The 27754-nt window shown below is 38.9% G+C and overlaps 1 protein-coding gene across 2 annotated transcripts in view; it reads right to left on the bottom strand.

Moving 5' to 3' along the window:
• Window positions 1–24808, bottom strand: part of AUH (AU RNA binding methylglutaconyl-CoA hydratase) — a 193701-nt gene extending 168893 nt beyond the window's left edge. For both annotated transcript variants that reach the window (XM_052644957.1, XM_052644956.1), the window contains exons 1-3: window positions 24547–24808; window positions 4281–4348; window positions 4084–4171 (exon numbers count right to left, since the gene is read on the bottom strand). In XM_052644957.1, coding sequence (XP_052500917.1) covers window positions 4084–4171; window positions 4281–4348; window positions 24547–24808 — 418 coding nt within the window. The remainder of the gene's footprint in view (window positions 1–4083; window positions 4172–4280; window positions 4349–24546) is intronic.
• Between the last annotated feature and the right edge of the window lie 2946 nt (window positions 24809–27754).

The following is a 27754-nucleotide window of genomic DNA, read 5'->3' as shown; positions in this document are numbered from 1 at the left end:
AGAAAACCAGAGATGATACCAAGGGAACATTTCATGCAAAAATGGTATCGATAAAGGACAGAAATGGTACAGACCTAACAAAAGCAGAAGATATTAAGAAGTGGCAAGAATACACAGAAGAACTGTACAAAAAAGATCTTCACGACCCAGATAATCACGGTGGTGTGATCACTCAACTAGAGCCAGAAATCCTGGAATGTGAAGTCAAGTGGGCCTTAGGAAGCATCACTACGAACAAAGCTAGTGGAGGTGATGGAATTCCAGTGGAGCTATTTCAAATCCTGAAAGATGATGCTGTGAAAGCACTGCACTCAATATGCTAGCAAATTTGGAAAACTCAGCAGTGGCCACAGGACTGGAAAAGGTCAGTTTTCATTCCAATCCCAAAGAAAGGCAATGCCAAAGAATGCTCAAACTACCATACAATTACACTCACCTCACACGCTAGTAATGCTCAAAATTCTCCAAGGCAGGCTTCAGCAATACATGAATCATGAACTTCCAGATGTTCAAGCTGGTTTTAGAAAAGACAGAGGAACCAGAGATCAAACTGCCAACATCTGCTGGATCATCGAAGAAGCAAGAGAGTTTCAGAAACACATCTATTTCTGCTTTATTGACTATGCCAAAGCCTTTGACTGTGTGGATCACAATCAACTGTGGAAAATTCTGAAAGAGATAGGAATACCAGACCACCTGACCTGCCTCTTGAGAAATTTGTATGCAGGTCAGGAAGCAACAGTTAGTACTGGACATGGAACAACAGACTGGTTCCAAATAGGAAAAGGAGTCCGTCAAGGCTGTATATTGTCACCCTGCTTATTTAACTTCTATGCAGAGTACATCATGAGAAACACTGGGCTGGAAGAAACACAAGCTGGAATCAAGATTGCCGGGAGAAATATCAATAACCTCAGATATGCAGATGACAACACCCTTATGGCAGAAAGTGGAGAAGAACTAAAGAACCTCTTGATGAAAGTGAAACAGGAAAGTGGAAAAAGTTGGCTTAAAGCTCAACATTCAGAAAATGAAGATCATGGCATCCAGTCCCATCACGTCATGGCAAATAGATGGGGAAACAGTGGGAACAGGGGCTGACTTTAATTTTCTGGGCTCCAAAATCACTGCAGATGGTGACTGCAGCCATGAAGTTAAACGACACTTACTCCTTGGAAGGAAAGTTATGACCATCCCTGACAGCATATTAAAAAGCAGAGACATTACTTTGTCAACAAAGGTCAGTCTAGCCAAGGCTATTGTTTCTCCAGTAGTTATGTATGGATATGAGAGTTGGACTATAAAGAAATCTGAGCACCGAAGAATTGATGCTTTTGAACTGTGGTGTTTGAGAAGACTCTTGAGAACCCCTCGGACTGCAAGGAGGTCCAACCAGTCCATCCTAAAGCAGATTAGTCCTGGGTGTTCATTGGAAGGACTGATGTTGAAGCTGAAACTCTAATACTTTGGCCACCTCATGCGAAGAGGTGACTCATGTGAAAAGACCCTGATTCTGGGAAAGACTGAGGGCAGGAGGAAAAGGGGACGACACAGGATGAGATGGCTGGATGGCATCACTGACTCGATGCATATGAGTTTGAGTGAACTCAGGGAGTTGGTGATGGACAGGGAGGTTCCCGTGCTGCAGTTCACAGGGTGGCAAGAGTCGGACACGACTGAGCGACTGAAGTGAACTGAACCGAACAGATTTAAATAAAAAGTCAGAAATCAATCAGTGCAACCTCCAGCGCATGTGGGGATCACTTTATATATATATATATATATATAAAAACTTTATTTTATATTAGGGTATAGCCAATTTGCAAAGTTGTGGTAGTTTCAGGTGAACAACCAAGGGACTCAGCCATACATATATATGTATCCATTCTCCCCCAAACCGCCGGAATCACTTTAATAATGCTTAATTACCTGTTCCTCTAGTATATTAGAAAAAGGATACAGGAAAAAGAACCAAACGCAGGAGCCAGAGCTACTGTCGGTGAATACGAGAGTAGTCTGAGACAATTTCAGAGAAACTGCTCACAACCCAATAACCTTTGAAAAAAAAAATCAGTGAATCACACAGCACACTCTAAAGGCTAATTGGTGGTGGTGGTGGTTTAGTCGGTAAGTCATGTCTGACTCTTGCGACCCCACGGACTGTGGCCCATCAGGCTCCTCTGTCCATGAGATTCTCCAGCAAGAATGCTGGAGTGGGTTGCCATTTACTGCTCCAAAAGGCTGACTAAATTCAGCAAGTACATGGTGAGTCTCTATTCTATGCTGTGATGTCAGAATATATAAGAAGATTTTCAAGGGAAAAAAAGAGAAGTTACTATCTTCAAGAAATTTGATGCAAGATCCCTTCATAAGCTTTAAGTTTCTGGAAATGAACAAGATGCCACTAGAACACAGATGTACAGAGAAGAGAAACCTTTGTGGGGGCAGAAAGGGAAGATGTAAATAAAATGAGTAACTTTAGGGAATGGGGAGCTAAGAGAATGACCAATAAATGAGTACACTATTTGTGAGGATTTTTCTTTTGAATATGACTACTTCAGAATAAAAGTTAACACTCTAATTATGTGAAAGGCTGTATTCTTCAACAAGAATGAATAAATGCTGCTCCTGCTGCTAAGCTGCTTCAGTCGTATCCAACTCTGTGCGACCCCATAGATGGCAGCCCACCCAGGCTCTGCCATCCCTGGGATTCTCCAGGCAGGAACACTGGAGTGGGTTGCCATTTCCTTCTCCAATGCGTGAAAATGAAAAGTGAAAGTGAAGGCGCTCAGTCATGTCTGACTCTCAGCGTTTTTCATATTATGAAAACAATTTTAATAAATTTTAGTCCTTATAAAAACTATGAACAGCTACAATATATTGACTACTGCACTGTGCGTTATGTACACTGTCACATCAAGCCTCTGACAACACCAGGAAGATAGCATTACTCAAGCTGGACACACGTAGAAGCAGCAGAAACTTGACTGCAAATCGTCCTCACCCAGGCAGTGGATCAGCCAACTCTCTCTGATTACCAAACTGAAGCTAAAACTAATTCTTTTATATATGGTACATTATATCAAAAACTATAATTCATTTACACTGAATGTTCTTAAATACCATAAAATTTTACAGCATTTTAAGGTGGAAGCTACAGTTAGAAGCTTGAAAAATCTAATAATGACAAACTAAAGAATATCGGCCTAAAGCAAGACACTTCTTAAAAACATTCTGTTTAAAAATACTCCCCCATGTTCCCAGCACTGCTCTGGGAGTACTCCAAATGCTCCAAAGTACTTGAATGAATAAAATACTACATGTTGTTCCCTCAAATTTTTGATAATCTCAAGTAGATTATCCCATTTATACGTTTACTGGAAGAAATTTTTTTCACCCCTCAACTTCTACCTTTATTTACTTATTAATAAAATACAATAATACTGTATATTATCAGCATTTATTTATCTTAATCATCTATATTTTTGACTAGTTGAAACAGATTCATTCAACCTCATGACTTAGAAATACTTACAAATATGGAAAATGCAAGGCAACTTAATCTTTGGCTTTTGGGAACACAGCACTAACGGAAAAAAAATAAGAAAAACACTTCACTGCTGTAGACTCCAATTTAAAATAACAATTTGTGGACACATATTTGAGTGGGCACTACTACAAACACAAACCTCCGAAGCTTATGTCTACATCTAACGTTTTACACTGGGGTAGTTACTACTAGTCAGTTGAAGTACTTTTTAAGTAACTTATAAACACAGAGCACATTGTTTTGAGTAGGAGACACAATTTTTCCTTCCCAGCTCATCTTTCATAAAGATCATTCAAGTACCACAAACAAATATTCTAATTGCTCAAACTATTTTTTCAACTTCCAAAACAACTTCTCCACATGCTGCGAAGATTTCTTTCTGAGAAAACCTTTTTTTTTCTTGTAACAACAGTAGAAAAACAAAGAGGAATTGTTGGTAATGAAATTCAAACCACAGAACACTTTATAATGGAAAACAGGCTACTACTAAGGAAACATTAGACTAGTTTTAAAAATTTAATCTTTTTACATACCAGCACAGAATATCCCAGGGACTTCACTTCTGACTATTATGGTCCGTACTTTCTTATCAGATTTTAAAGCATCCACAGCTTTTGAAAGCTAAACAGAAACAGGGAAGATAAGTAGGAAAAGAGGAAAAATCATTTTCAGGTTGGTGTCAACACTGTACCATAATCTTAGAGGCAAATAATTTAATCTTTACACTCACCATTTTTATAAGGTTTTTACTCAATGAATTTTTGGCATAGGCTCTGTTTATTCCAAGCACCACAATTCCTAGTTAAGGGGGAAACAAAAAAGCATTTGAGTTAGTAAGGTATTCAGGGAACAGTACAGTTCAGTTCAGTTCAGTCGCTCAGTAGTATCTGACTCTTTGCAACCCCTGAACCGCAGCACACCAGGCCTCCCTGTCCATCACCAACTCCCAGAGTCCACCCAAACTCATGTTCATTGAGTCAGTGATACCATGCAACCATCTCATCATCTGTCATCCCCTTCTCCTCCTGCCCTCAATCTTTCCCAGCATCAGGGTCTTTTCCAATAAGTCAGCTCTTTACATCAGGCGGCCAAAATACTGGAGTTTCAGCTTCAGCATCAGTCTTTCCAATTCAGGGTACAGATTCCCATATATACACAGCTAGTTAACTTGGGACTTTGGAATCTACCACCTCTCTGAGGTTCACTTCAAGAGCTTTATCCTAATTTTCATGTTTACCATCCTTTTCAAGCATATTTTTGAAAAATGTGGTATACATATTTATAAAATCAATCTCATACATAACATTCACCACTTTTATCCAGCCTTTTAGAGAACTTTGTAACAGCATGTCCCCTTCAATTTCTCTCTTTACCCACCACCAAGGTAATATGCCACATTTTACAATTTTACCCATTTTAAGTTTTACATAGCTTAATCAGACTAAAGAATAGGAAGGCCACATTTACTGATAAAATTCTAAATTATGGAATACTATTTTTTTTTTAATTATGGAATACTATTTAAAATATAGTTTTATTATCCTCAGGATACATAGAAGTACACAATAGCTAACAACTTCTTGTCACAGGCAAGCATTATGGGATCAGCTTTTTTTTGCTAGTGTGTGTGTGTGTTTATCAGTCACTCAGTCATGTCCGACTCTATGCAACCCCGTGAATCGTAGCCCACCAGGCTCCACTGTACATGGAATTCTCCAGGCAAGAATGGGTTCCCATTCCTTTCTCCAGGGTATCTCGCTGACCCAGGGATCAAACCCCCGGGTCTCCGGCATTGCAGGCAGGCTCTTTACCATCTAGTTCTCAATATTTACATCCCAGGTTTCTGTCCTGACCCTGTCCCATGTACTTAACCCGAAGTCTCTTACATTTAGAATTTTCAAGTACATTTGTCCTAAAATTACAGGAATTTCAATAAACTGTTTTACATGGTACCCATCAAATAAGAAAACGAAATGTATGTTAAGTCTAACTACATTCACTGCATTTTTAAGTATTATTACTGGTAAAAGAACTTCTGTCTGACTTGGTGTCAATGAGAACTGAATCTTACAATATACTCCATCACCACACTGCTCCACATCCCAATAGAGGATTATTTTAAGTCCAAAACAAATAAGTAAAGTAGAGCTCATCTGTAAGACTACCACTTTTGCTCAGTATCAAATTTATCTTGGTATATTTACCCCTTTTCAATTCAGGCTGTTTCCTCAGTCTCTTATCATAGACAATAAGTCTGGTCTATTTATCCCCTTACACCATCTGGTTTTTGTCTCTATTTACTTTGTAGAATGGTTTCTAGTCTTCTTACTTCTCTTAAATTCTAACTCTTTTATATTTTAATGATCACAGCAGAAAAATTATATGCTGAAATGTTATTCTGCCATAAACTAATTCTTTTGTTTTCATTACTATATTTAAGGATTTTTTTGAAAAATTATGTTTGTCAGCTGCTTACATTATCTATACACTTCATTTCAGGTCAGTAAGGGGACCTCAATAAATACATTATTGAGAATCACTGGTCACATTATTCTGAATATTATAAACCTTTGACAATATATGGGGACATAACATTATATATATCAGATTTCACCCAATCATAGGAACCAAAGTTAAATCGGTTTAATGATCATTTGTCATTTGTTTTCTGAATTGACTGTTCTTACTGTTTGCCTATCTTATTAGAGTTGTCATTTGCATTTCAAATAATAAACTTTTAGATTACAGATATTAATTCATTATTTATAGAACAGATCTTTTGCCTATCATTCACTTTTAAAAATCAACTTGTTTATGGCATTTTTTTGCACCAAAGTTTTAACTTTTTATATATTATTGCCTTTGCAACTTTTGACTTAGTATCTTCCTTAGAAAGAGTTTACAATGAAAACACATGTTCACACAAACACTTACACCAGAATGATCAGAGAAGCATTATTCAAAATATTCAAAACCTGGAAACAAACCAAATATCCATCAGTTGATGAGCAGATAAACAAAATATAACAAATCCATGTAGTGTAATATTAAGCAAGAAAAAAAAAAAGCATCATCAATACATGAGCAACATGGATGAACCTTAAAAACATGCTGAGTGAAAGAAGCCAGTGACAAGTGAGCACATACTGTGTAATTCCATTTATATGAAATGCTGAGAGTAGGCAAATCAGAAGGGACAAAAAAGGTAGATTAGTGATTGCCTAGGGCTGCTGGAGATGGAGAGATCACGCAGTGACAGCTAAAAAGTGTTGTTTCTTTTTAGGGCAATGAAATGTTCAATACCTGATGGTGGTGATAGATGCACATCTCTATAAATGTACTAGAAGCCACTAAATTGTGTATTTTAAACAGGAGAACTTTAAGGTATATGAATTGTATCGCAATAAAGCTATTCTAAAAAAAATGGCAATATTTACTTCGACCTAGAAATAAAGCCAAATTAGAGGAAAGAACAAGGGCAAAAAAGAAGGTACACATGTGTGGTGGAGTGTGAAAGGGGACCAAACCTTTATCCTCCATGGCAAAAAGTCAGTAGACAGATGATACCTAAACGTGAAAATTCCAGAAGTGGAAATATATGTATGTTATTTTAAATGAGACGATATGTGCCCAAAACAATCAGTCAAAGGGTTTTAAATAACTGTTTCTGGAATATGGGAAATGGGGTGGAGGAAAGGACTGTTAGTTCTCAAAACAAACCATATTAAATACTGTTCATATACTAACTCTATAGGTAATTAAGAAAAAGTAAAACTAAACAAATTCAAACAAAATAAAGGATTCTCTACCCCAATGAATAAAACAATCCTCTGATACTGTCTCCTTACATTGACCACTTTCATTTCTGCTGCTCTCAACTTCACAGGAGTCTTATTTTCTCTAATATGCACAAACATTTTTGGCTGGAACCACTTACAAAACAGTCCATTATTTTCCTTCTGATTTTAAAAGTCAGACAACTGTACTCGAAATAACTATAAAAATCACTCTATATCAGTTACATTTTCTAATTACATATTGAGAGTATGTGGAAAGTGCAATTTTTTTAGTGCTATTTTACATAAACTTTTTCTGGCAAATTTATGAAATATTAATAGACTTACATGGTTCTCTTCAATATTCTAAGTCAATACTCAATCTTGTTCAAAAATACTAACAGTTATGTTTTCTGTTCCAATGTTAATTTCTCATTTCCTTCTGCTGTTTCACTTTAGCTAGGACTTGTAGTCCAATATAACACTAGTAAAAATAATAAGTTCCTTTATTTTGTCAATACGTTTAGTGAAAATGTTTCTGAGCATTTCACCATTTAGTAAAATGTTTGCTATGCATTTCTAATAGCTTTTTTTCAAATTGGGGAAATTTTTCTATGTTCAAACTTACATTTTAAAAAGGTCACTCAGGCCACAGTGTAGAAAACAGATTAGAAGGAAGCAAGAATATACTAGACCAATATCCCTTATGAATACAGATGTAAAAAAATCCTCAACAAAATACTAGCAAGTCAAATTTAGCAGTCATGACCAAGAGGGATTTATCCCAGGAATGCAAGGGTAGTTCAGCACAAAAATTGAGCAAATACACCACACTAACAAAATTAAAGAAAATATTTTAAAACTATATGATCACCTCAACTGATGCAAAAGAAACACTAGACTAAATCCAACATGCTTTAAATGATTTTAAAGAAATTATAACTTAAAAACCTCAACAAACTAGTAACAGAAGGAAATTTCCTTAACCTAATAAAGGACATTTATTTGAAAAAAAAAAAAAAAAAAACCACTTACAATTAACATCATATTTAATGTTAAAAGGCTTAAAGTCTTCTCTCTGAGATAAAAAAATTAGATAAGGATGTTCATTTTTATCACTTTATTTATTTAATACTGTAGTAGAAATTCTAGCCAGGGTAAGTAGGCAAGAAAAAGAAATAAAAGGAATTCAAATAGGAAAAAAAAGTGAAAGTGAAAGTTGCTCACTAATGTCCGACTCTTTGTGACCCCGTATACTATACAGTCCACAGAATACTCTAGGCCAGAATACTGGAGTAGGTAACCTTTCCCTTCTCCGGGGGATCTGCCCAACTGAACCCAGGTCTCCTGCATTGCAGGCAGATTCTTTACCAGCTGAGCCACAAGGGAAGTCCAAGAATACTGGAGCGGGTAGCCTATCCCTTCTCAGCAGATCTTCCCAACCCAGGAAATCAAACCAGGGTCTCTTGCACTGCAGGCAGATTCTTTACCAACTGAGCTATGAGGAAAAGAAAGAAGTCTATTTCCATTCACAAATAATATGGTCTTACACACAGAAAATACCATAATAAGTGAACTGAGAAAAGCTGCATAATATAATATCAATATACAAAAATCAGTTATATTTCTATACACTATCAATGAACACTCCAAAAATGAAATTAACAAAACAATTTGTAACAGCATCAAAAATATATATATACACAATTACTTAGGAATAAACTTAACCAACAAATTTCACTGAAAACTACAAGACACACTGAAAGAGATCTAAGTAATAAAGAAAGACCTCAGTAATAAAACTGAATGATCAATTTGTTTTCAACAAGGATACCAAGACCATCCAATGGTGCATGACTTTTCAACAAATAGCGGTGGACAACTAGATATTCACCCACAAGAGAATGGAGTTGGGCCCTTTACTCACAGCATATACAAAATTATCTCAAAATCTATCTAAGACCTAAAACTGTAACACTCTTAGAAGGAAACAAAAGTATAAATCTTCACAAACCTGATTCAGGCAACACTGACTTAAATATGACAACAAAAGCACAAGCAATGAAAGAAAAAAACAGATAAACCAGACTTCATCAAAATTACCAAAGAAGTGAAAAAACCCACAAACAGAAAATATTCGCAAATGATGCATCTGATATGGGGCTAATATTGAGAATATATAAAGAATTGGTACTACTCACAACAAAAAGACAACTCAACTGAAAAACAGGCAAAGGAGTTGAATAAATATTTTTCCAAAGAAGATATAATAAATTAAATGAGACTCATTTGTATGATTTTTTATTTTCCATATATAAGGGATGTCATATGATACTTCTTTCTCTCTGACTTACTTCACTCAGTGATCAACACCGAGTGGTCAACACCAAAATCAGATTGATTATATTCTTTGCAGCCAAAGATGGAGAAGCTCTATATAGTCAGCAAAAACAAGACCAGGAGCTGACTGGCTCAGATCATGAACTCCTTATTGCCAAATTTAGACTTAAATTGAAGAAAGTAGGGAAAACTACTAGACCATTCAGATATGACCTAAATCAAATCCCTTATGATTATACAGTGGAAGCGAGAAAAGGATTTAAGGGACTAGATCTGATAGACAGAGTGCCTGATGAACTATGGACAAGGTTTGTGACACTGTTCAGGAGACAGGGATCAAGACCATCCCCAAGAAATAGAAATGCAAAAAAGCAAAATGGCTTTCTGAGGAGGCCTTACAAATAGCTGTGAAAAGAAAAGCAGCAAAAAGCAAAGGAGAAAAGGAAAGATATTCCCATCTGAATGCAGAGTTCCAAAGAATAGCAAGGAGAGATAAGAAAGCCTTCCTTAGCAATCAATGCAAAGAAATTGAGGAAAACAATAGAATGGGAAAGACTAGAGATCTCTTCAAGAAAATGAGAGATAGCATGGGAACATTTCATGCAAAGATGGGCTCTGTAAAGGACAGAAATGGTAGGGACTTAACAGCAGCAGAAGACATTAAGAGGTGGCAAGAATACACAGAAGAACTGTACAAAAAAAGATCTTCACGACCCAGATAATCACACTGGTGTGATCACTCAACTAGAGCCAGACATCCTGGAATGTGAAGTCAAGTGGGCCTTAGGAAGCATCACTACGAACAAAGCTAGTGGAGGTGATGGAATTCCAGTCAAGTTATTTCAAATCCTAAAAGATGATGCTGTAAAAGTGCTGCACTCAATATGCCAGCAACTTTGGAAAACTCAGCAGTGGCCACAGGACTGGAAAAGGTCAGTTTTCATTCCAATCCCAAAGAAAGGCAATGCCAAAGAATGCTCAAACTACTGCACAACTGCTCTCATCTCACATGCTAGTAAAATAATGCTCAAAATTCTCCAAGCCAGGCTTCAGCAATACGTGAACCGTGAACTTCCTGATGTTCAAGCTGGTTTTAGAAAAGGCAGAGGAACCAGAGATCAAATTGCCAACATCTGCTGGATCATGGAAAAAGCAAGAGAGTTCCAGAAACACATCTATTTCTGCTTTATTGACTATGCCAAAGCCTTTGACTGTGTGGATCACAATAAACTGTGGAAAATTCTGAAAGAGATGGGAATACCAGACCACCTGACCTGCCTCTTGAGAAATCTGTATGCAGGCCAGGAAGCAACAGTTAGAACTGGACATGGAACAGACTGGTTCCAAATAGGAAAAGGAGTCCGTCAAGGCTGTATATTGTCACCCTGCTTATTTAACTTCTATGCAGAGTACATCATGAGAAACGCTGGACTGGAAGAAACACAAGCTGGAATCAAGACTGCCAGGAGAAATATCAATCACCTCAGATATGCAGATGACAGCACCCTTATGGCAGAAAGTGAAGAGGAACTAAAGACCCTCTTGATGAAAGTAAAAGAGGAGAGTGAAAAAGTTGGCTTAAAGCTCAACATTCAGAAAACAAAGATCATGGCATCTGGTCCCATCACTTCATGGCAAATAGAGGAAGAAACAGTGGAAACAGTGTCAGACTTTATTTGGGGGGGGCTCCAAAATCACTGCAGATGGTGACTGCAGCCATGAAATTAAAAGACGCTTACTCCTTGGAAGAAAAGTTATGACCAACCTAGATAGCATATTCAAAAGCAGAGACATTACTTTGCCGACTAAGGTCTATCTAGTCAAGGCTATGGTTTTTCCTGTGGTCATGTATGGATGTGAGAGTTGGACTGTGAAGAAGGCTGAGTGCTGAAGAATTGATGCTTTTGAACTGTGGTGTTGGAGAAGACTCTTGAGAGTCCCTTGGACTGCAAGGAGATCCAGCCAGTCCATTCTGAAGGAGATCAACCCTGGGATTCCTTTGGAAGGAATGATGCTAAAGCTGAAACTCCAGTACTTTGGCCACCTCATGCGAAGATGACTCATTGGAAAAGACTTTGATGCTGGGAGGGATTGGGGGCAGGAGAAGAAGGGGACGACCGAGGATGAGATGGCTGGATGGCATCACGGACTCGATGGACGTGAGTCTGAGTGAACTCCGGGAGTTGGTGTTGGACAGGGAGGCCTGGCGTGCTGCGATTCATGGGGTCGCAAAGAGTCGGACACGACTGAGCGACTGAACTGAACTGAACTGAACTGAACTAGTAAGATGGCTTTAATTTTTTTTAAAAAAGAAACAAGTATTGACAAGGATGTGGAGAAGTAAGAACTCTCATATACACTCTCATACAGTCTGGCAGTTTCTCCAAACACCAAACATGTTACCACATGACCCAAAAACATACATTCAAACAAATAACTATTCACAAAAAAGTCATATCCATTCAAGGAAATAGTATTCAGCCATAAAAACAAATGAAATGCTGATACATGCTGTATAATAGACGAACTCTGAAAACATTAAGCTGAAAGAACTCAGACATAAATCACATATGGTATGATTCTACTGCTCTGAAGTACCTGGTATAGACAAACTCCATAAAGACAGAAAGGAGATTAGTGGGTTTTGGAAACCTTGGGGAGAACGGGATGAGGAGGAAGTGACTAAGAAGCATGGCTTTGTTTTGAAAGCAATTTGAAAGGATGTAAGACAGTGGTGATGGCTGTAAACATGGAATAACCTAAAAACCCTTGAAAAGTTAAAATGGTTAATTTTGTATTATGTGAATTTCATCTACACAGACCAAAAAATAATAATAATAATAATTACAGTAGGGGATACTAAACAAGATGCTGCTGCAGAGATCCAGGTGAGAGATCACACAGGCTGTGGAGCAGAGATGGAAAGTGGACTGCTTCTAAAGATATACTGAAGGTAGTACCAACATAAATACTATCAACAACATTACAAATTGTTTATATTCAATCTCTAGATAAAGCACCAGGTCAATCTCTAGATAAAGCACTGGATAAGAGAACAAGATGCAACTGTCACAAGCTCTGATGATATAAACTAAGGTTACAAATCACAGAAATTGTACAGTTAGAAGATTAAAGATGTAGACCAGCAAACAGTTTCTGACCTTACACCAAAAAAAGTTCAGATACTGTCTATATACATAATTATGTAGGTAACACAAATCAGAAGTGAATAAAATTATCATTCACAGCAAGGACTCAAAATATAAACTCTTTACTTTCGATAAAAGAGTTTGAAAGTAAAGAGGCAGCACCCTCCCAGGGTGCTTTTGTTGTTGTTGTTGTTGTTAAACCAATGAGCACATATTGCTACTTTAGAATTTTGTAAACCTCAATAATTTAACTATTTTTAATAACAAATCACATGTAATATTCAAAGCATTGAAAACTAGAGAACAGAATACTTTTGATAAACTATATATAATTCAGGCTCCTTAAAATACTATAAAAGTAGTGAAAACTTTAACACTAAAAATATAATGAACTAACCCAGAATCTTTCACTTGAATATAAAGAGAATATGCAGCAATTTTTATAATATCCAAATTTTAGAAACATTAGAAAATCATTAACAAATGATGATTATAAACCTAAAAAATGCAAGTCAAATAAAAAACTACTGCAAACAAAGGCATATTTATTTGAAACACATGAAATTAATACATCCAGAAACAATCGCCTTTGTATAAAGAGATATAGAGAAACAGCGGGAGAAAGGAAACCACTTAGAAGATACATTGAAACAAATTATTTCATTTATGAACCAGACAGGAGGCAAGGTGACCTGGGAAACACATAACATAAATGTGCAAGCCCTATGGATAGGCACTTTTTAAACTGAAGAAGAATTAAGCAAATGGAAACATGTTTTTATATTGAAAAAAACATTATGCAAATATACTAATTTTAAATTTAACATAATGCCAATAAAAATACTAATAAGCCTTTTCCTGAAATTATACATGAACATTCCAAAACTCTTGTAGAAAAATAACCATGCAGGAAAAGGAATGAAAACAAAGGAAAAAAACAAAAAGAGTAAAGATGAAGGAGTGAGCACCTGGCCCTACCGAAACACAACACAGCTTTAATCATAAAATAATGGCTAACACATCTACAGAGATCACAGAGCAGAACAGAAAGACAGTATGGAAATTCAGCTTGTGATAAAAATACCCTTCAAAACAGTGGAGTAAAGATGATTAAGCAGTGTTGGGACAACCGTATACCAACTTGGGAAAAGATAAAGCATCTATATCTCACTGTCATGATAATTCCTTTATTTTTATCTTGGTGGTTTCAAAAAATGGTGATTTTCTATCATTGCTACCATTTTTCTATAAAAATATGTTCTTCCCTACCACACTATTTCGTGTAATCTCTATGGTTTCATCGATTCTTTATTCAAGGTGCTATATAATCTATTATATACTGTTCCATTAATCCATTAATGTTCAAATTACCCAGATATGTATGCTCAGTGAGAGCCCTGTAAGGCTGTGCCCTGCCATGATCCTTTTACTATTTGAACACTTCCTTGCTTCCTAGCCCACAAAGATATTCCAGACTCACCTTTCACTTTCCCTGCTCCAGACCTGAAATCAGACATTTCCCCAAAAAGTCCTGGCTTCTTTCAGTGGGGGAATAGTCTTTAGAAACCAAAATCTGAATATCAGATATGTTTACTGCTACCATGGTATCATTTCATTTAGACAATTTTAGTGGTCAGAAAAAGAAATAAATGTAAATATGTATACATACAATATACTTATGGTTTTCATAAGTTTGTCCTGGTAAGTGAAAGTGAAAGTGAAGTCACTCAGTAGTGTCCGACTCTCTGCGACCCCGTGGACTGTAGCCTACCAGGCTTCTCCGTCCATGGGATTCTCCAGGCAAGAATACTGGAGTGGGTTACCATTTCCTTCTCCAGGGGAATCTTCCTGACCCAGGGATCAAACCCAGGTCTCCCGCATTGGAGGCAGATGCTTTAACCTCATACATACAAGATACTTATGATTTTTTTTTAATTCAAATCCAATGCAACAAGTTTCTTCCTCACTTCCCCCCATCCCATATTTGTACCTTCTCTCTCCTTCTCTTTTCATCATAATGAAAAGTCTACTTCCCAAGACCAACAGGTTTTCATTTGCTCTATTCTACAATAAAAAGAAAACAAATTCAGAACTATTAAGCCCAACCACTGCTAACAACAGACTATTAAACAAATGTCAATGTGCTTTCTGACTTACAACTAAATGATAACAACTTATTCCAAACAATAATACAATAATGTATGTGGTGACTGTAGCCTACAGATAAGTGTAAAGAATGACAGCAATGGTATGGAAGGAAAGAAACGGGAATACGCATTTATACCTTTACCAGTATGAAGTCATATAGTGTTATTAAAAGTAGATGTAGATTAGTTGTAAACATGTACTGCAAATAACATGGTAACCAATAAAATCTCTAAAAAAGGGTAACTGATAAGCTAAAAGAGGGAAGAAAATTGGCAGAAAATTAGTGAAAGTCAAAAAATGAAAGAAAAATACAAGGGCAATGAATAGAACACAGTTATAAATACATAATAATCCCAACTATTTCAATAATAAATTTAAGTATGCATGGTCTAAAATACACTAAAAGACAGATACTGTCAGAGTGGTTTAAAACAATACCCAACCATATGACATATACAAGAAATCCACTTTAAATATAAAGACACACACTGATTTAAAAAATCAAAAGATGAAGAAAGATAATCAGTGCTAACACTAAAAAAGGGCCTCCCAGGTGGCTCAATGGTAAAGAAATCACCTGCCAATGCAGGAGTCTTGAGTTCAATCCCAGGAAGATCAGCAGAAGGAAATGGCAATGCAATTAAGTATCCTTACCTGGAAAAATCCCACAGACAGAGGAGCCTGGGGGGCTACAGTCCATGGGGTCACAAAAGTCAGACACAACTTAGCAACTAAACAACAACAGCACTAATAAAACCTGGAGTGGTAATATTAATTTCAGAGAAAGCAGATCTCAGAACAAAGAATAGTCTGAGTAAGAAAAGGGGGTAATGTTGGAGGGGTCACTTCTCCAACATAATAACCCATGTGTATTCACTAAACAATAGAGCTTAAATTTGCATGATTTAAAAACTGACAGAATCACAAGGAGAAATAAACAACTTCATCATTACAGCTGCAAATTTCAACTCACCTCTATCACTAATAGATCCAGCAGGCAGAAAATCAGTTAACGGTATAGCTGAACTGAATACCAACCAAAAAATTAACTAAATCTAATTGACTACTATATCTAACTGAATATAGAATACTGCATCCAATAACAGCAGACTACTCAATCTTCCCAAGGTCATATGGATATTCACCATGACAGACCATATTTTGGGCAAAAAACACACCATTACAAATTTAAAATAGAAATCATACTGAAGTACACTCCTAGATAACAATGGAAATAAACTCCAGGAATCAGTAACAGAAAGACAGCTGGAAAACTTCAAAATACTTGCAGATTAAATAAGGTACTTCTAAGTAAAATATAAATAAAAGAAGAAATCTAGAGAGAAATTTAAAATATTTCTAACTAAATGAAACTGAAAATACAACTTACCAAAATATGCATGTGTCCCCCCAACCCCTTAGGAAGCATCACTACGAACAAAGCTAGTGGAGGTGATGGAATTCCAGCTGAGCTATTTCAAATCCTAAAACATGATGCTGTGAAAATGCTGCACTCAATATGCCAGCAAATTTGAAAATTCCAGCAGTGGCCACAGGACTGGAAAAGATCAGTTTTCATTCCAATCCCAAAGAAAGGCAATGCCGAAGAATGCTCAAACTACCACACAATGCACTCACCTCACACGCTAGTAAAGTAATGCTCAAAATTCTCCAAGCCAGGCTTCAGCAATACGTGAACCGTGAACTTCCAGATGTTCAAGCTGGTTTTAGAAAAGACAGAGGAACCAGAGATCAAATTGCCAACATCCACTAGATCATGGAAAAAGCAAAAGAGTTCCAGAAAAACACCTATTTCTGCTTTATTGACTATGCCAAAGCCTTTGACTGTGTGGATCACAATAAACTGGAAAATTCTGAAAGAGATGGGAATACCAGACCACCTGACCTGCCTCTTGAGAAACCTATATGCAGGTCAGGAAGCAACAGTTAGAACTGGACATGGTTCCAAATCGGGAAAGGAGTACATCATGGCTGTATATTGTCACCCTGCTTATTTAACGTATATGCAGAGTACATCATGAGAAATGCTGGGCTGGAGGAAGCGCAAGCTGGAATCAAGATGGCCGGGAGAAATATCAGTAACCTCAGATGTGCAGATGATACCACATTTATGGCAGAAAGTGAAGAAGAACTAAAGAGCCTCTTGATGAAAGTGAAAGAGGAGAGTGAAAAAGTTGGCTTAAAGCTCAACATTCAGAAAACTAAGATCATGGCATCCGGTCCCATCACTTCATGGCAAATAGACGGGGAAACAGTGGCTGACTTTAATTTGGGGGGGCTCCAAAATCACTGCAGATGGTGACAGCAGCCATGAAAATAAAAGACGCTTACTCTTTGGAAGGAAAGTTATGACCAACCTAGACAGCATATTCAAAAGCAGAGACATTACTTTGTCAAAAAAGGTCCGTCTAGTCAAGGCTATGGTTTTTCCAGTAGTCACGTATGGATGTGAGAGTTGGGCTATAAAGACAGCTGAGGGCCGAAGAATTGATGATTTTGAACTGTGGTGTTGGAGAAGACTCTTGAGAGTCCCCTGGACTGCAAGGAGATCTAACCAGTCCATCCTAAAGGAGATCAGTCCTGGGTGTTCATTGGAAGGACTGATGTTGAAGCTGAAACTCCAATACTTTGGCCACCTGACACGAAGAGCTGACTCATGTGAAAAGACCCTGATGCTGGGAAAGACTGAGGGCAGGAGAAAGGGACAACAGATGATGAGATGGTTGGATGGCATCACTGACTCAATGGACATGAGTTTGGGTGAACTCTGGGAGTTGGTGATGGACAGGGAGGCCTGGCGTGCTGTGGTTCATGGGGTCACAAAGAGTAGGACACGACTGAGCGACTGAACTCAAAATATGTATGACACAGCAAAACCAGTGCTTAGAGGAAAACTGATAACACTGATGCACTTATTAAGAAATGGAAATCTACACTTCCACCTTAAGAAACTAGAAAACAAACAACAAATTAAATCTAACGTAAGTTTGGGAAAAAATTAAAAATCAGAAGAAATCAATGACATAAAAACAGAAAATCAGTAGAAAAGAAATCAGTCAAATCAAAACTTAGTTCTTTAAAAAGATCAATAAACTGATAAACCTCTAGCCAGGCTCTCCATGGGAGAGAGAGAAAGAAAGAAAGAAAACAAACTACTAATTTCAGAAATCTTTTGAAAGAAAATACAAACTACTAACATGAGGAATTCATCACTACTGAATCTCTTTGATACAAGCATAATAAAGAAGCATTATGAACAACTGTATGCCAACAAATTTGCTAAGTTATATGAAATAAACCCACTTCCTGAAAGGCACAATCTACCAGGACAAGAAAGAGATAAGTCAAATAGGCCTACATCTATTAAAGATATGTAATTAACAATTAATAAGCTTCCAAAACAGAAAGCTTCAGGTGCAGATAGTTTCACTTGTAATTCTACCAAAACATTCAAAGGAAAAAATGATATAATTTCTCTTCCAGATACAATGACATACAATGATAGACAACCTCTTCCAGAAAATAAAAGCAGAAGGGGCACTTCCTTGCTCATTCTATGAAGCAAGCATTTTCCTTACACCAAATCCAGACAAAGATATACCAAGAATGGAAAACTAAAGACCACTATCTTTCATGAACATAAAAGCAAAAATCCTCAATAAACTGTTATCAAATTAAACGCAGCAATGTATAAAAATAATTACACCCCCAAATCAAGTGGGATTTATTCCAGGTGTGTGTTCAATATCTGAAGATCAATTAACATAATCAATCATATAATAGGCTTAACAAGAAAAGTCATACAATCATGTCAATAGATGCAGAAAAGGAACTGGACAAAATTCAACCAGACAAGGGCTTCCCTCATATTTCAGTTGGTAAAGAATCCGCCTGCAATGCAGGAGATCCTGGTTCGATTCCTGGGTCAGGAAGATCTGCTGGTGAAGGGATAGGCTACCTATGCCAGTATGCTTGGGATTCCCTTGTGACTCAGTTGGTAAAGAATCCACCTGCAATGCGGGAGACCTGGGTTTGATCCCTGGGTTGGGAAGATCCCCTGGAGAAGGGAAAAGCTACCCATTCCAGTATTCTGGCCTGGAAAATTTCATGGACTGTATAGTCCATGGGGTCGCAAAGAGTCAGACATGACTGAGCAACTTTCACTTACTTTCACCCAGATAAAAACACTTATTAAGTATGAATAGACAGAGGTTCCTTCAACCTGATAAAGGATATCTACCAAAAACCCACAGCCAATACCATACTTGGTAAAAGAATGAATGCTTTCACCACATATCAGGAAAAAGACTCTACGTCTATTCTTGATACTTTTATTCTACACTGTAATGGAGGCTCAAGGAAGGAGATTACACAGAGAAAGAAATAACAGGCATCCACATTGGAAGAGAATAAGTAAAATTTCTTCTATGTGCAGATGACATGGATCTTGTATATATACATAATTTTTAAGAAACCCATTAAAAAATTATGAGAATAAGCAAGTTCAGCAGAGTTGCATGATATAAGGTCAACATACAAAAACAATTGTATTACTGTAGAACAGCAATGAGCAATCTGAAAACTAAGAAAAACAATTCCATTTACAGTAACATTCAAAAAGAATGAAATAGAAATAAACTTAACAAAAATCATGCAAGACTTATACACTGAAAAAATACATAACACTGCTGAGTGAAAAGATATTCCATGTTCATAGAATGATAAATTTAACACTGTTATAAATGCAATATTCCCCAATCGATCTACCTATGCAATGCAATGCCTATCAAAATCCCAGTTGACTTGACTTTCTTGAGAAAAACTGAGAATTCTCTAGAGATTCTTTGATATTCAACAACAAAAGTAAATAAATAAATAAACTGTTGATCGGTTGTTGGTTTAGTGGCTAAGTTATGTCCAGCAAGTCCATGGACTGTAGCCTGCCAGACTCCTCTGTCCATGAAAATTGTACTACACCATAATTAAAAACCTAAGTTCTTCAAAATTAACAAGAATGAAAAGACAACCCATAGAACATGAGAAAATATATTCAAGTTACATATCTGAATAGGGACTTGTATCCAGAATATATAAAGAACACTTACAATTCAACAACAAAAGAACAACCCCATTAAAAAGGATTTCAGAAGACATTTCTCTAAATAAGATAGACACATGGACAATAAACACGTGAAAAGATACTCATACTCAACATCTTTAACAATTAGGGAAGTCCAAATCAAAGCCACACTAAGATATCACTTCAAACCACACACAGTGGCTATAATCAAAACCCAAAATATTGGTCATGATATGAAGAAATTAGAACCCTTACACTTTGCTGGTGGGAACGGAAAATGTTGCAGGCACTTTGGGAAACTGGCAGTCCCTCAAAATGTTAATCATAAAATTACAATCACCATAGGATCCAGCAATTGCACTCCCAAGTGGAAATAAAAAAGGGTATCCATAAAAATTTATACAGAATGTTCTAAGCAGCACTGTTCACAAGATCCAAAAAGTGGAAATGATCCAAATGTACATCAATAATGAACAGACAAAACAAAATCCAAACAACAGAATACTATTCAGTCCTAAACAGAAATGAAGCACTGATACATGCCACAACATAAGAGAATCTTGAAAGCATATTGCCAAGTGAAAAAGCCATAAATAACCACATATGGTTTCTTTATGTGAAACGTCCAAAGCAGAACAATCTATTGGTTGGAGGGAGTTTCAAGAGAGGGGACATACATATACCTATGGCTGATTCCTGATGATACATAGCAGAAACCAACACAATATTGTAAAGCAATCATCCTCCAATTAAAAATAAATAATTTTTTTAAACCAAAATAAAATATGTTGTTAAAAAAAAATCTTTTGAGATAGAAAGTAGATGACAAATGGGTCTTAGTTTGGAGGGAGAGGGAGTACTGAAAATGGGGAATCACTGTTAAAGAAAACACGGTTTCTTTCTAGAGTGATAAAAATGTTCTAAAACTGGATCGTGGTGATGGTTGCATAACTCTATAAGTATGCTAAATACAACTGTACATTTTTAATTTTATAATGGGAATTATCTCAATAAAATTTTTAAAATATACATGTCTATCTAAATCGAGAACTTTACTGAGAATTCACATACCATAAAATATATGAAAATACATTTTTTGAAACATGAAAAACACATGAAAGGAATCAACCTTGTAAAGCAGTAGGAAGACAAGCTAGCTGAACTCTGCAACAATCCACTTGAGAGGTGATACAGGCTTGGACAAGACTAGTGCTGGTGAAGAACATGGAGAAAAGTGGAAGGATTACAAAGACACTCCAGAAGATGTGAATGCATGAGGAAGGAGCAGGTATTAAGAATAACTTGCATTATGCATTTATTTGTTCTCTTTCTGCCAGAAGCTGGTACAAAGTTCAGAAAAACTATTTTTAAAATGGGTCACAATTACAAGTAGAAGTCTGTTGGACTGGGAGAAGGTTGGTAGGGACAGGAGACAGGTCATTCCAGAAGGTGTGTGCAGAGCACTGACACAGGAGCAGGAAAAGGTAAGGCTTAGGTGCAGCAGAAAGGAGATGAATGATCTGTAAATATCTGCAGTTGTGAGAGCTTGCAGACATTAGAGACCACTAGAGGTTTCTAACTGAACAGAGATGCAGTTCTTGCTTGGCCCTTAAAAAACAACTCCAGCACCAAGGCAAAGAATAAACTGGGAAGGAGAATGACTGGAGACCTATAAAAGAGGCCACTGCAGAAAACCAGGAGAGACCTTTGTAAACCATAACCAGTACCACTGCTCTAAACGCTAGGGAGGCTGAACAACAATGCAAGAAATAACGACTAAAGAAAGTTGGTGTCTAATTGAGCTTCCACAACAAATTACAAATATGGAACTCAGAAAACCTATGAGAGCTGATATATTCTGCACTTATCTACCTTCCGCAGCCTAACAAGGCCTACAGGGCACAGAGCACTTTGGGGCTCCTCTGACCCAGCAGAGTCATCATATTGCCTGCAGACTACTGAGAGGACAAAATTTTGGACTCGCCTCTAATGAGAAGCGAAGACACCACAGAGACGCCTTCACTTCCATCAGCCTTGCCATGCTGTTTTTCTTTGCACTGCTTATTGCTGGTTTGACAGTACAGCTGCTGCTGCTGCTGCTGCTAACTCGCTTCAGTCGTGTCCGACTCTGTGCGACCCCACAGACGGCAGCCCACCAGGCCCCTCCATCCCTGGGATTCTCCAGGCAAGAACACTGGAGTGGATTGCCATGTCCTTCTCCAACGCATGAAAGTGAAGAGTGAAAGTGAAGTCGCTCAGTCGTGTCCGACTCTTAGCGACCCCATGGTCTGCAGTCTATCAGGCTCCTCCACCCATGGGATTTTCCAGGCAAGAGTACTGGAGTGGGTCGCCATTGAGCAAAGCCTATATAATGTTAGACAAAACTAAGCTATCACCTGGCAAATCCTGAAAGAAAGCAGGTCAATTTTCTTAAAAAACTGTATTTACTAGTAGTTGATTTTTACATTTCAAGTGACTGAAAACATTTGAATTTATACTCTGACGTCTTTCCCTTGATCCAGTTGAAACCTAACTGAAGGACTTTTCAGAAATTTTATGAAAATATATTTTCAGTGTGCATTATTTGCTGCTGCTCCTGCTAAGTCACTTCAGTCACATCAGACTCTTAGCGACCCCATGGGCTGCAGCCTACCAGGCTCCTCCGTCCATGGGATTTTCCAGGCAAGAGTACTAGAGTGGGTTGCCATTGCCTTCTCCGGTGCATTATTTAGGTTAAAAAAAATACAGAATATGGTGCATATTACTAGCTGTACCTGCAATGTTTTCGTATCCAATGTACTGTTGGCACACCTAATGTAACCGAAATCCTGACAAGACTAAGCTTACCCAAAAGATGGGAGGATTAACGGCTCTAGTCACTCCAGTACTAATCTACTTTCCAGTTGAATTTCTCAGTATTCTACCTGTCATGCCATACTACAAGCACATTTGCCCCATGTCATTTCTCCAGAATACCATACATGTTCATATGCCATGGCTTTAGCCATGCTCTTCTGTCAGGAATAATAAATAAATGAAATAACTCATCATATACTTCAGAGCACCACTGAGAGCTAGATTGATACTTGGTGGGCAATTAATATCACACTCCCATCTAATCTCCACAGCAGCCATACAAAGTCAGTATTACTTTTTCTATATTACACACAAGAAAATAGAAGCACAGAGAAGTCTGCCTCAGTAATGTCAAATTCCATTCCAAGGAACGCCTTGGATAGAATATGCATCTGGCAAAATCCTAACTTGATCCTCAGAACTTCCCCTTTGGAATCTTCCAATCTCACCGAATATAGTTGATCATATGCCTCTTGCGGGTATTAAAACCTTCTGCTCTCATCAAGCCTTTAAAGTTAGCATAATCTTTCAATCACCAGTATCTTTCTTGAAATATTAGGAGCTTACAGATATCAAACATGACTTAACTGGTTTTGCACTTCTGTTTAACAGATTATCGGTGCTCAATAACTACATGTCAAAATTCGAAGACTACCCTTCTGGCACGCTGCTATTTCCACCTTTCATGATCCATTTAGCGTCTCTCAACAAGGCAAGTGAAAGAAGCTGGGCTTTAACAGCATTCCAACCAACTGGCACACACCCTGGATCATAACCCTTCCTCCCACTGTATTACTTTGCTAAAGCATCTGTCTCCTCCCACTAAAAGAGCTCAAGGGCAACATCAATATCATCCCCAGTTGTGTCCCCCACCCCCCAGGCTTAGCAAAGGAACTGGAAAACCAAGAAAATACTCAAAATTGTCTAACTGAAGTGAAGATAGTCCACAAAACTATCTTTCTAAGATAAAACGAACAAAAGGAAATTTTTTTTTTCAGATGAACAGCTTTAAATTGACGAATACTCAGAATAATAAAGTGCACTTTCACTGCAGCTTCTAAAACTCTCCCCTTCACAGCTGAGTTAACCGAAAGCAATTACACAGCAAGAACGAAATCTGGAAGCAAATATCATTCACCCGGCTTATTAATCTTGGCTCATCTAGAGATGAAAGCGTAAGCTGCATTTCTGTCTTTGGCGCCAAGGGCTACTTTTGCAGGTAAGCTGCTCCGTAGTACCTCTTTAGGCATGTGCTTAGTTGCTCAGTCATGTCCGATTCTTTTTCACCCCAAGGACTGTAGCCCGCCAGGCTCCTCTGTCCATGGATTTCCCCAGGCAAGAATACTGGAGTGGGTTGCCATGCCCTCCTCCAGGGGGATCTTCCCAACCCAGGGATCGAACCCACAGACAGAACCAGGTCTCCCGCATTGCAGGCAGATTCTTTACCGTCTGAACCACCAGGGAAGCCCTCTTTAGGCATGGAAAGCACTAAATAGCTGCAAAGCGTGAGTGGGGGAAGGGAGGACACCCCTCCTCGAGCTTCTCCGTAGACACTGACGTCAGCCCAAACACGCGACCTTGAGACCCTTTCCTAGGCCCCACGGTCTCCCGGGTCACACCCCTCACCTCGGTTCTCCTCCTCCAGGTACCGCACCCGCAGCTCGTCCTCAGTCTTCACCTCTGCGCTGTAGCCCCTCTGCCAGGCCGCTCCCCCGGCCGCGGGCGTCCAGCCCCGGGCCCATATCGTCGAATCGACCCGCGGGCACGTCCAGGAGCCGGGCAGCCTCCACCTGGGGCCTAGCCGCGCACAGCAAGCGGCCACCAAGCGGGCACGGCTGGCTTGCAAAGTGCCCAAGGCCCCAGGTGCCGCGGAAGCCGCCACCGCCATGTTGTCTGTTTACGGCGTGGGCCCGCAGTTGCTGCCCCGCCCCCGTCGCGCGCTAGCCAGCCCCGCGCACGCCGCAGGGCACGCCCAGGCCCCGCCCCCCCGCTCGCCCCGCCCAGCCACGCCTCCGGGGTCTCCTCCTGACAGGCTCAGACCCGGAATCCTCGCCCCGCCCAGCACCGATGACGAACTTTCCACACGCTCAGGTCTCCCTTGTCTGACACGAGGTGTCCTAGCTTGTGCACTCAAGGCAGCGGGAAAGTAATTCTCCAAGACTGTGGAATATTTTTAGGGAAACAAGAATTCCTGGGAGAGAGCCCCCTCCCTGCACTCTCTGGGGTCCTGAGTTAGCTGCAAAAGCAAACCGAAACGTTTGGTCTCAGGTTTGGCTGACAAGGTAGCGGCACTGCTTGAGACTCCAGTTTTCTCATGTATGTTAAGAGTCTTGTTATTGTTGTTTAATCGCTAAGATATGCCCGACTCTCTGCGACCCCATGGACTGTAGCCCACAGGCTCCTCTGTCTATGGGATTTCCCAGGCAAGAGTACTGGAGTGGGTTGCCATTCCCTTCTCCAGGAAATCTTCCCCATCCAAGGATCAAACCTGCGTCTCCTGCATTTGTAGGGAAGTTCTTTACCACTGAGCCTCCAGGAAAGCCCCGTAAGAGTCGTGGGTTATCAGTTAAACGTGCCTGTAAACATAGGTGATTAGTACCATAGGGAGTTCAGGAAGGGCATGAAATTCAGTTCAGTTCAGTTCAGTCGCTCAGTCGTGTCCGACTCTTTGCGACCACAGGAACTGCAGTACACCAGGCCTCCCTGTCCATCACCAACTCCCGGAGTTCACTCAAACTCACGTCCATTGAGTCGGTGATGTCATCCAACCATCTCATCGTCTGTCGTCCCCTTCTCCTCCTGCCCTCAATCTTTCCCACCATCAGGGTCTTTTCAAATGAGTCCGCTCTCCGCATCAGGTGGCCAAAGTATTGGAGTTTCAGCTTCAACATCAGTCCTTCCAATGAACACTCAGGACTGATTTCCTTTAGGATGGACTGGTTGGATCTCCTTGCAGTCCAACGGACTCTCAAGAGTCTTCTCCAACACCACAGTTCAAAAGCATCAATTCTTCTGCACTCAGCTTTCTTTATAGTCCAACTCTCACATCCATACATGACTACTGGAAAAACCATAGCCTTGACTAGATGGACCTTTGTTGGCAAAGTAATGTCTCTACTTTTTAATATGCTGTCTAGGTTGCTCATAACTTTCCTTCCAAGGAGTAAGTGTCTTTTAATTTCATGGCTGCTGTCACCATCTGCAGTGATTTTGGAGCCCAGAAAAATAAAGTTAGCCCCTGTTTCCACTGTTTCCCCATCTATTTGCCATGAAGTGATGGGACTGGATGCCATGATCTTAGTTTTCAGAATGCTGAGCTTTAAGCCAACTTTTTCACTCTCTTCTTTCACTTTCATCAAGAGACTCTTTAGTTCAACAGCCAGTAAAAACAAGGGTTCTCAGCCCACTAACTCAGGCAGGTGGCACGACCCTTCCCAGAGTCCAGTAATCTGGTGCCACCATTTTAACAAAGAGGCTCAGCCCAACCTTGTGCAGAGGTGGGATTTAGAGCACAGAGGCCTTTCCCTCAACAAGACAGGCAGAATAGCAACTTAAAATGTAGGTGCCCATCAAAGTGATCTTCCCAGGTGGCACAGTGGTAAAGAATCCACCTGCCAATGCAAGAGAAACAAGAGACTTGAGTTTGATCCCTGGGTCAGGAGGATATCCTGGAGCAGAAAATGGCAACCCTCTCCAGTATTCTTGTCTGAAAAATTCCATGGACAGAGGAGCCTGGAGAGATACAATCCATGGGGTGGCAGAGTCAGACATAACTGAAGTGACTTAGCACGCACGCCTCCTATGTTAGACCTTCAGCTTCATACAAAGTAAAAAGATAAAGCCAACTGGGTTCCATTTTTGTGTCTGCTCTGAGAATGTCACTGAGGGCATCTTTTACTCTATCTTCTGTTCAGTTCAGTCAGTTCAGTTGCTCAGCCATGTCCAACTCTTTGCGACCCCATAAAGTAACACTTTTGCAATCTCGTGAAGTTGAAGGAAGGAACTTCCAAGGAAAAACTGCTTCCTCTGGTATCTTTTCCCTTTTCTTATAATCATGTTCACTTCTGCTGAGAAACTCAGAATTTAATTTACAGTTCAACTACCACAATACTTTTAACTATTTACTGTTTAAATTATTTACTGTATAACATTTATTCAATATTAATTTCAATATTTTATAAAATTTATTAAAATTATAAATATTATATTTATAAAATAATTTTAAATATTTAATATTATTTAATCAATAGGTAATTAAATATCTCTTTACTGTTCTTTTACATTAGTTGCCAATTGTTTTGATATCTTTATGTTGGTTCATCAATAGATTGTAAACTCAAGTAAAGGAGTTACAGAACACCTGACACAGTACTATTTGAAATAATACAATTTCAGAAAATACTTATGATTGATTAGGACAACTGCAGAAGGCTAATCATAGATTGTTTGTGTTATATTAGAAATTGGAGTAGGGACCTCCCTGGTGGCACAGTGGATAAGAATCTGCCTGCTAATGCAGGGGACACAGGTTCGATCCCTGGTCTGGAAAGAATCCATATGCACTGGAGCAACTATACCTGGGTGCCACAACCACTGAGCTTGTGCTTTAGGGCCCGTGAGCCACAACTACTGAAGCCTGCCCACCCTAGAGCACATCTGCCTCAACTACTGAGCCCATGTGCTGCAACTACTGAGCTTGCATGCTATAACTACTGAAGCCCATGCACCTAGAGATAGTGCTCCACGAAAAGAGAAGCCACTGCAATGAAAAGCCCAAGCACATCAATGAGGAATAGCCTCCGCTCGCTGCAACTAGCGAAAACTCATGCAAAGT

The sequence above is a fragment of the Budorcas taxicolor genome, chromosome 8 (assembly GCF_023091745.1).
Source record: "Budorcas taxicolor isolate Tak-1 chromosome 8, Takin1.1, whole genome shotgun sequence".
NCBI classification, from domain to species: Eukaryota; Metazoa; Chordata; class Mammalia; order Artiodactyla; family Bovidae; genus Budorcas; species Budorcas taxicolor.
Note: the sequence above shows the minus strand (reverse complement) of the source record. Positions and strands in the feature narration are given on the sequence as shown.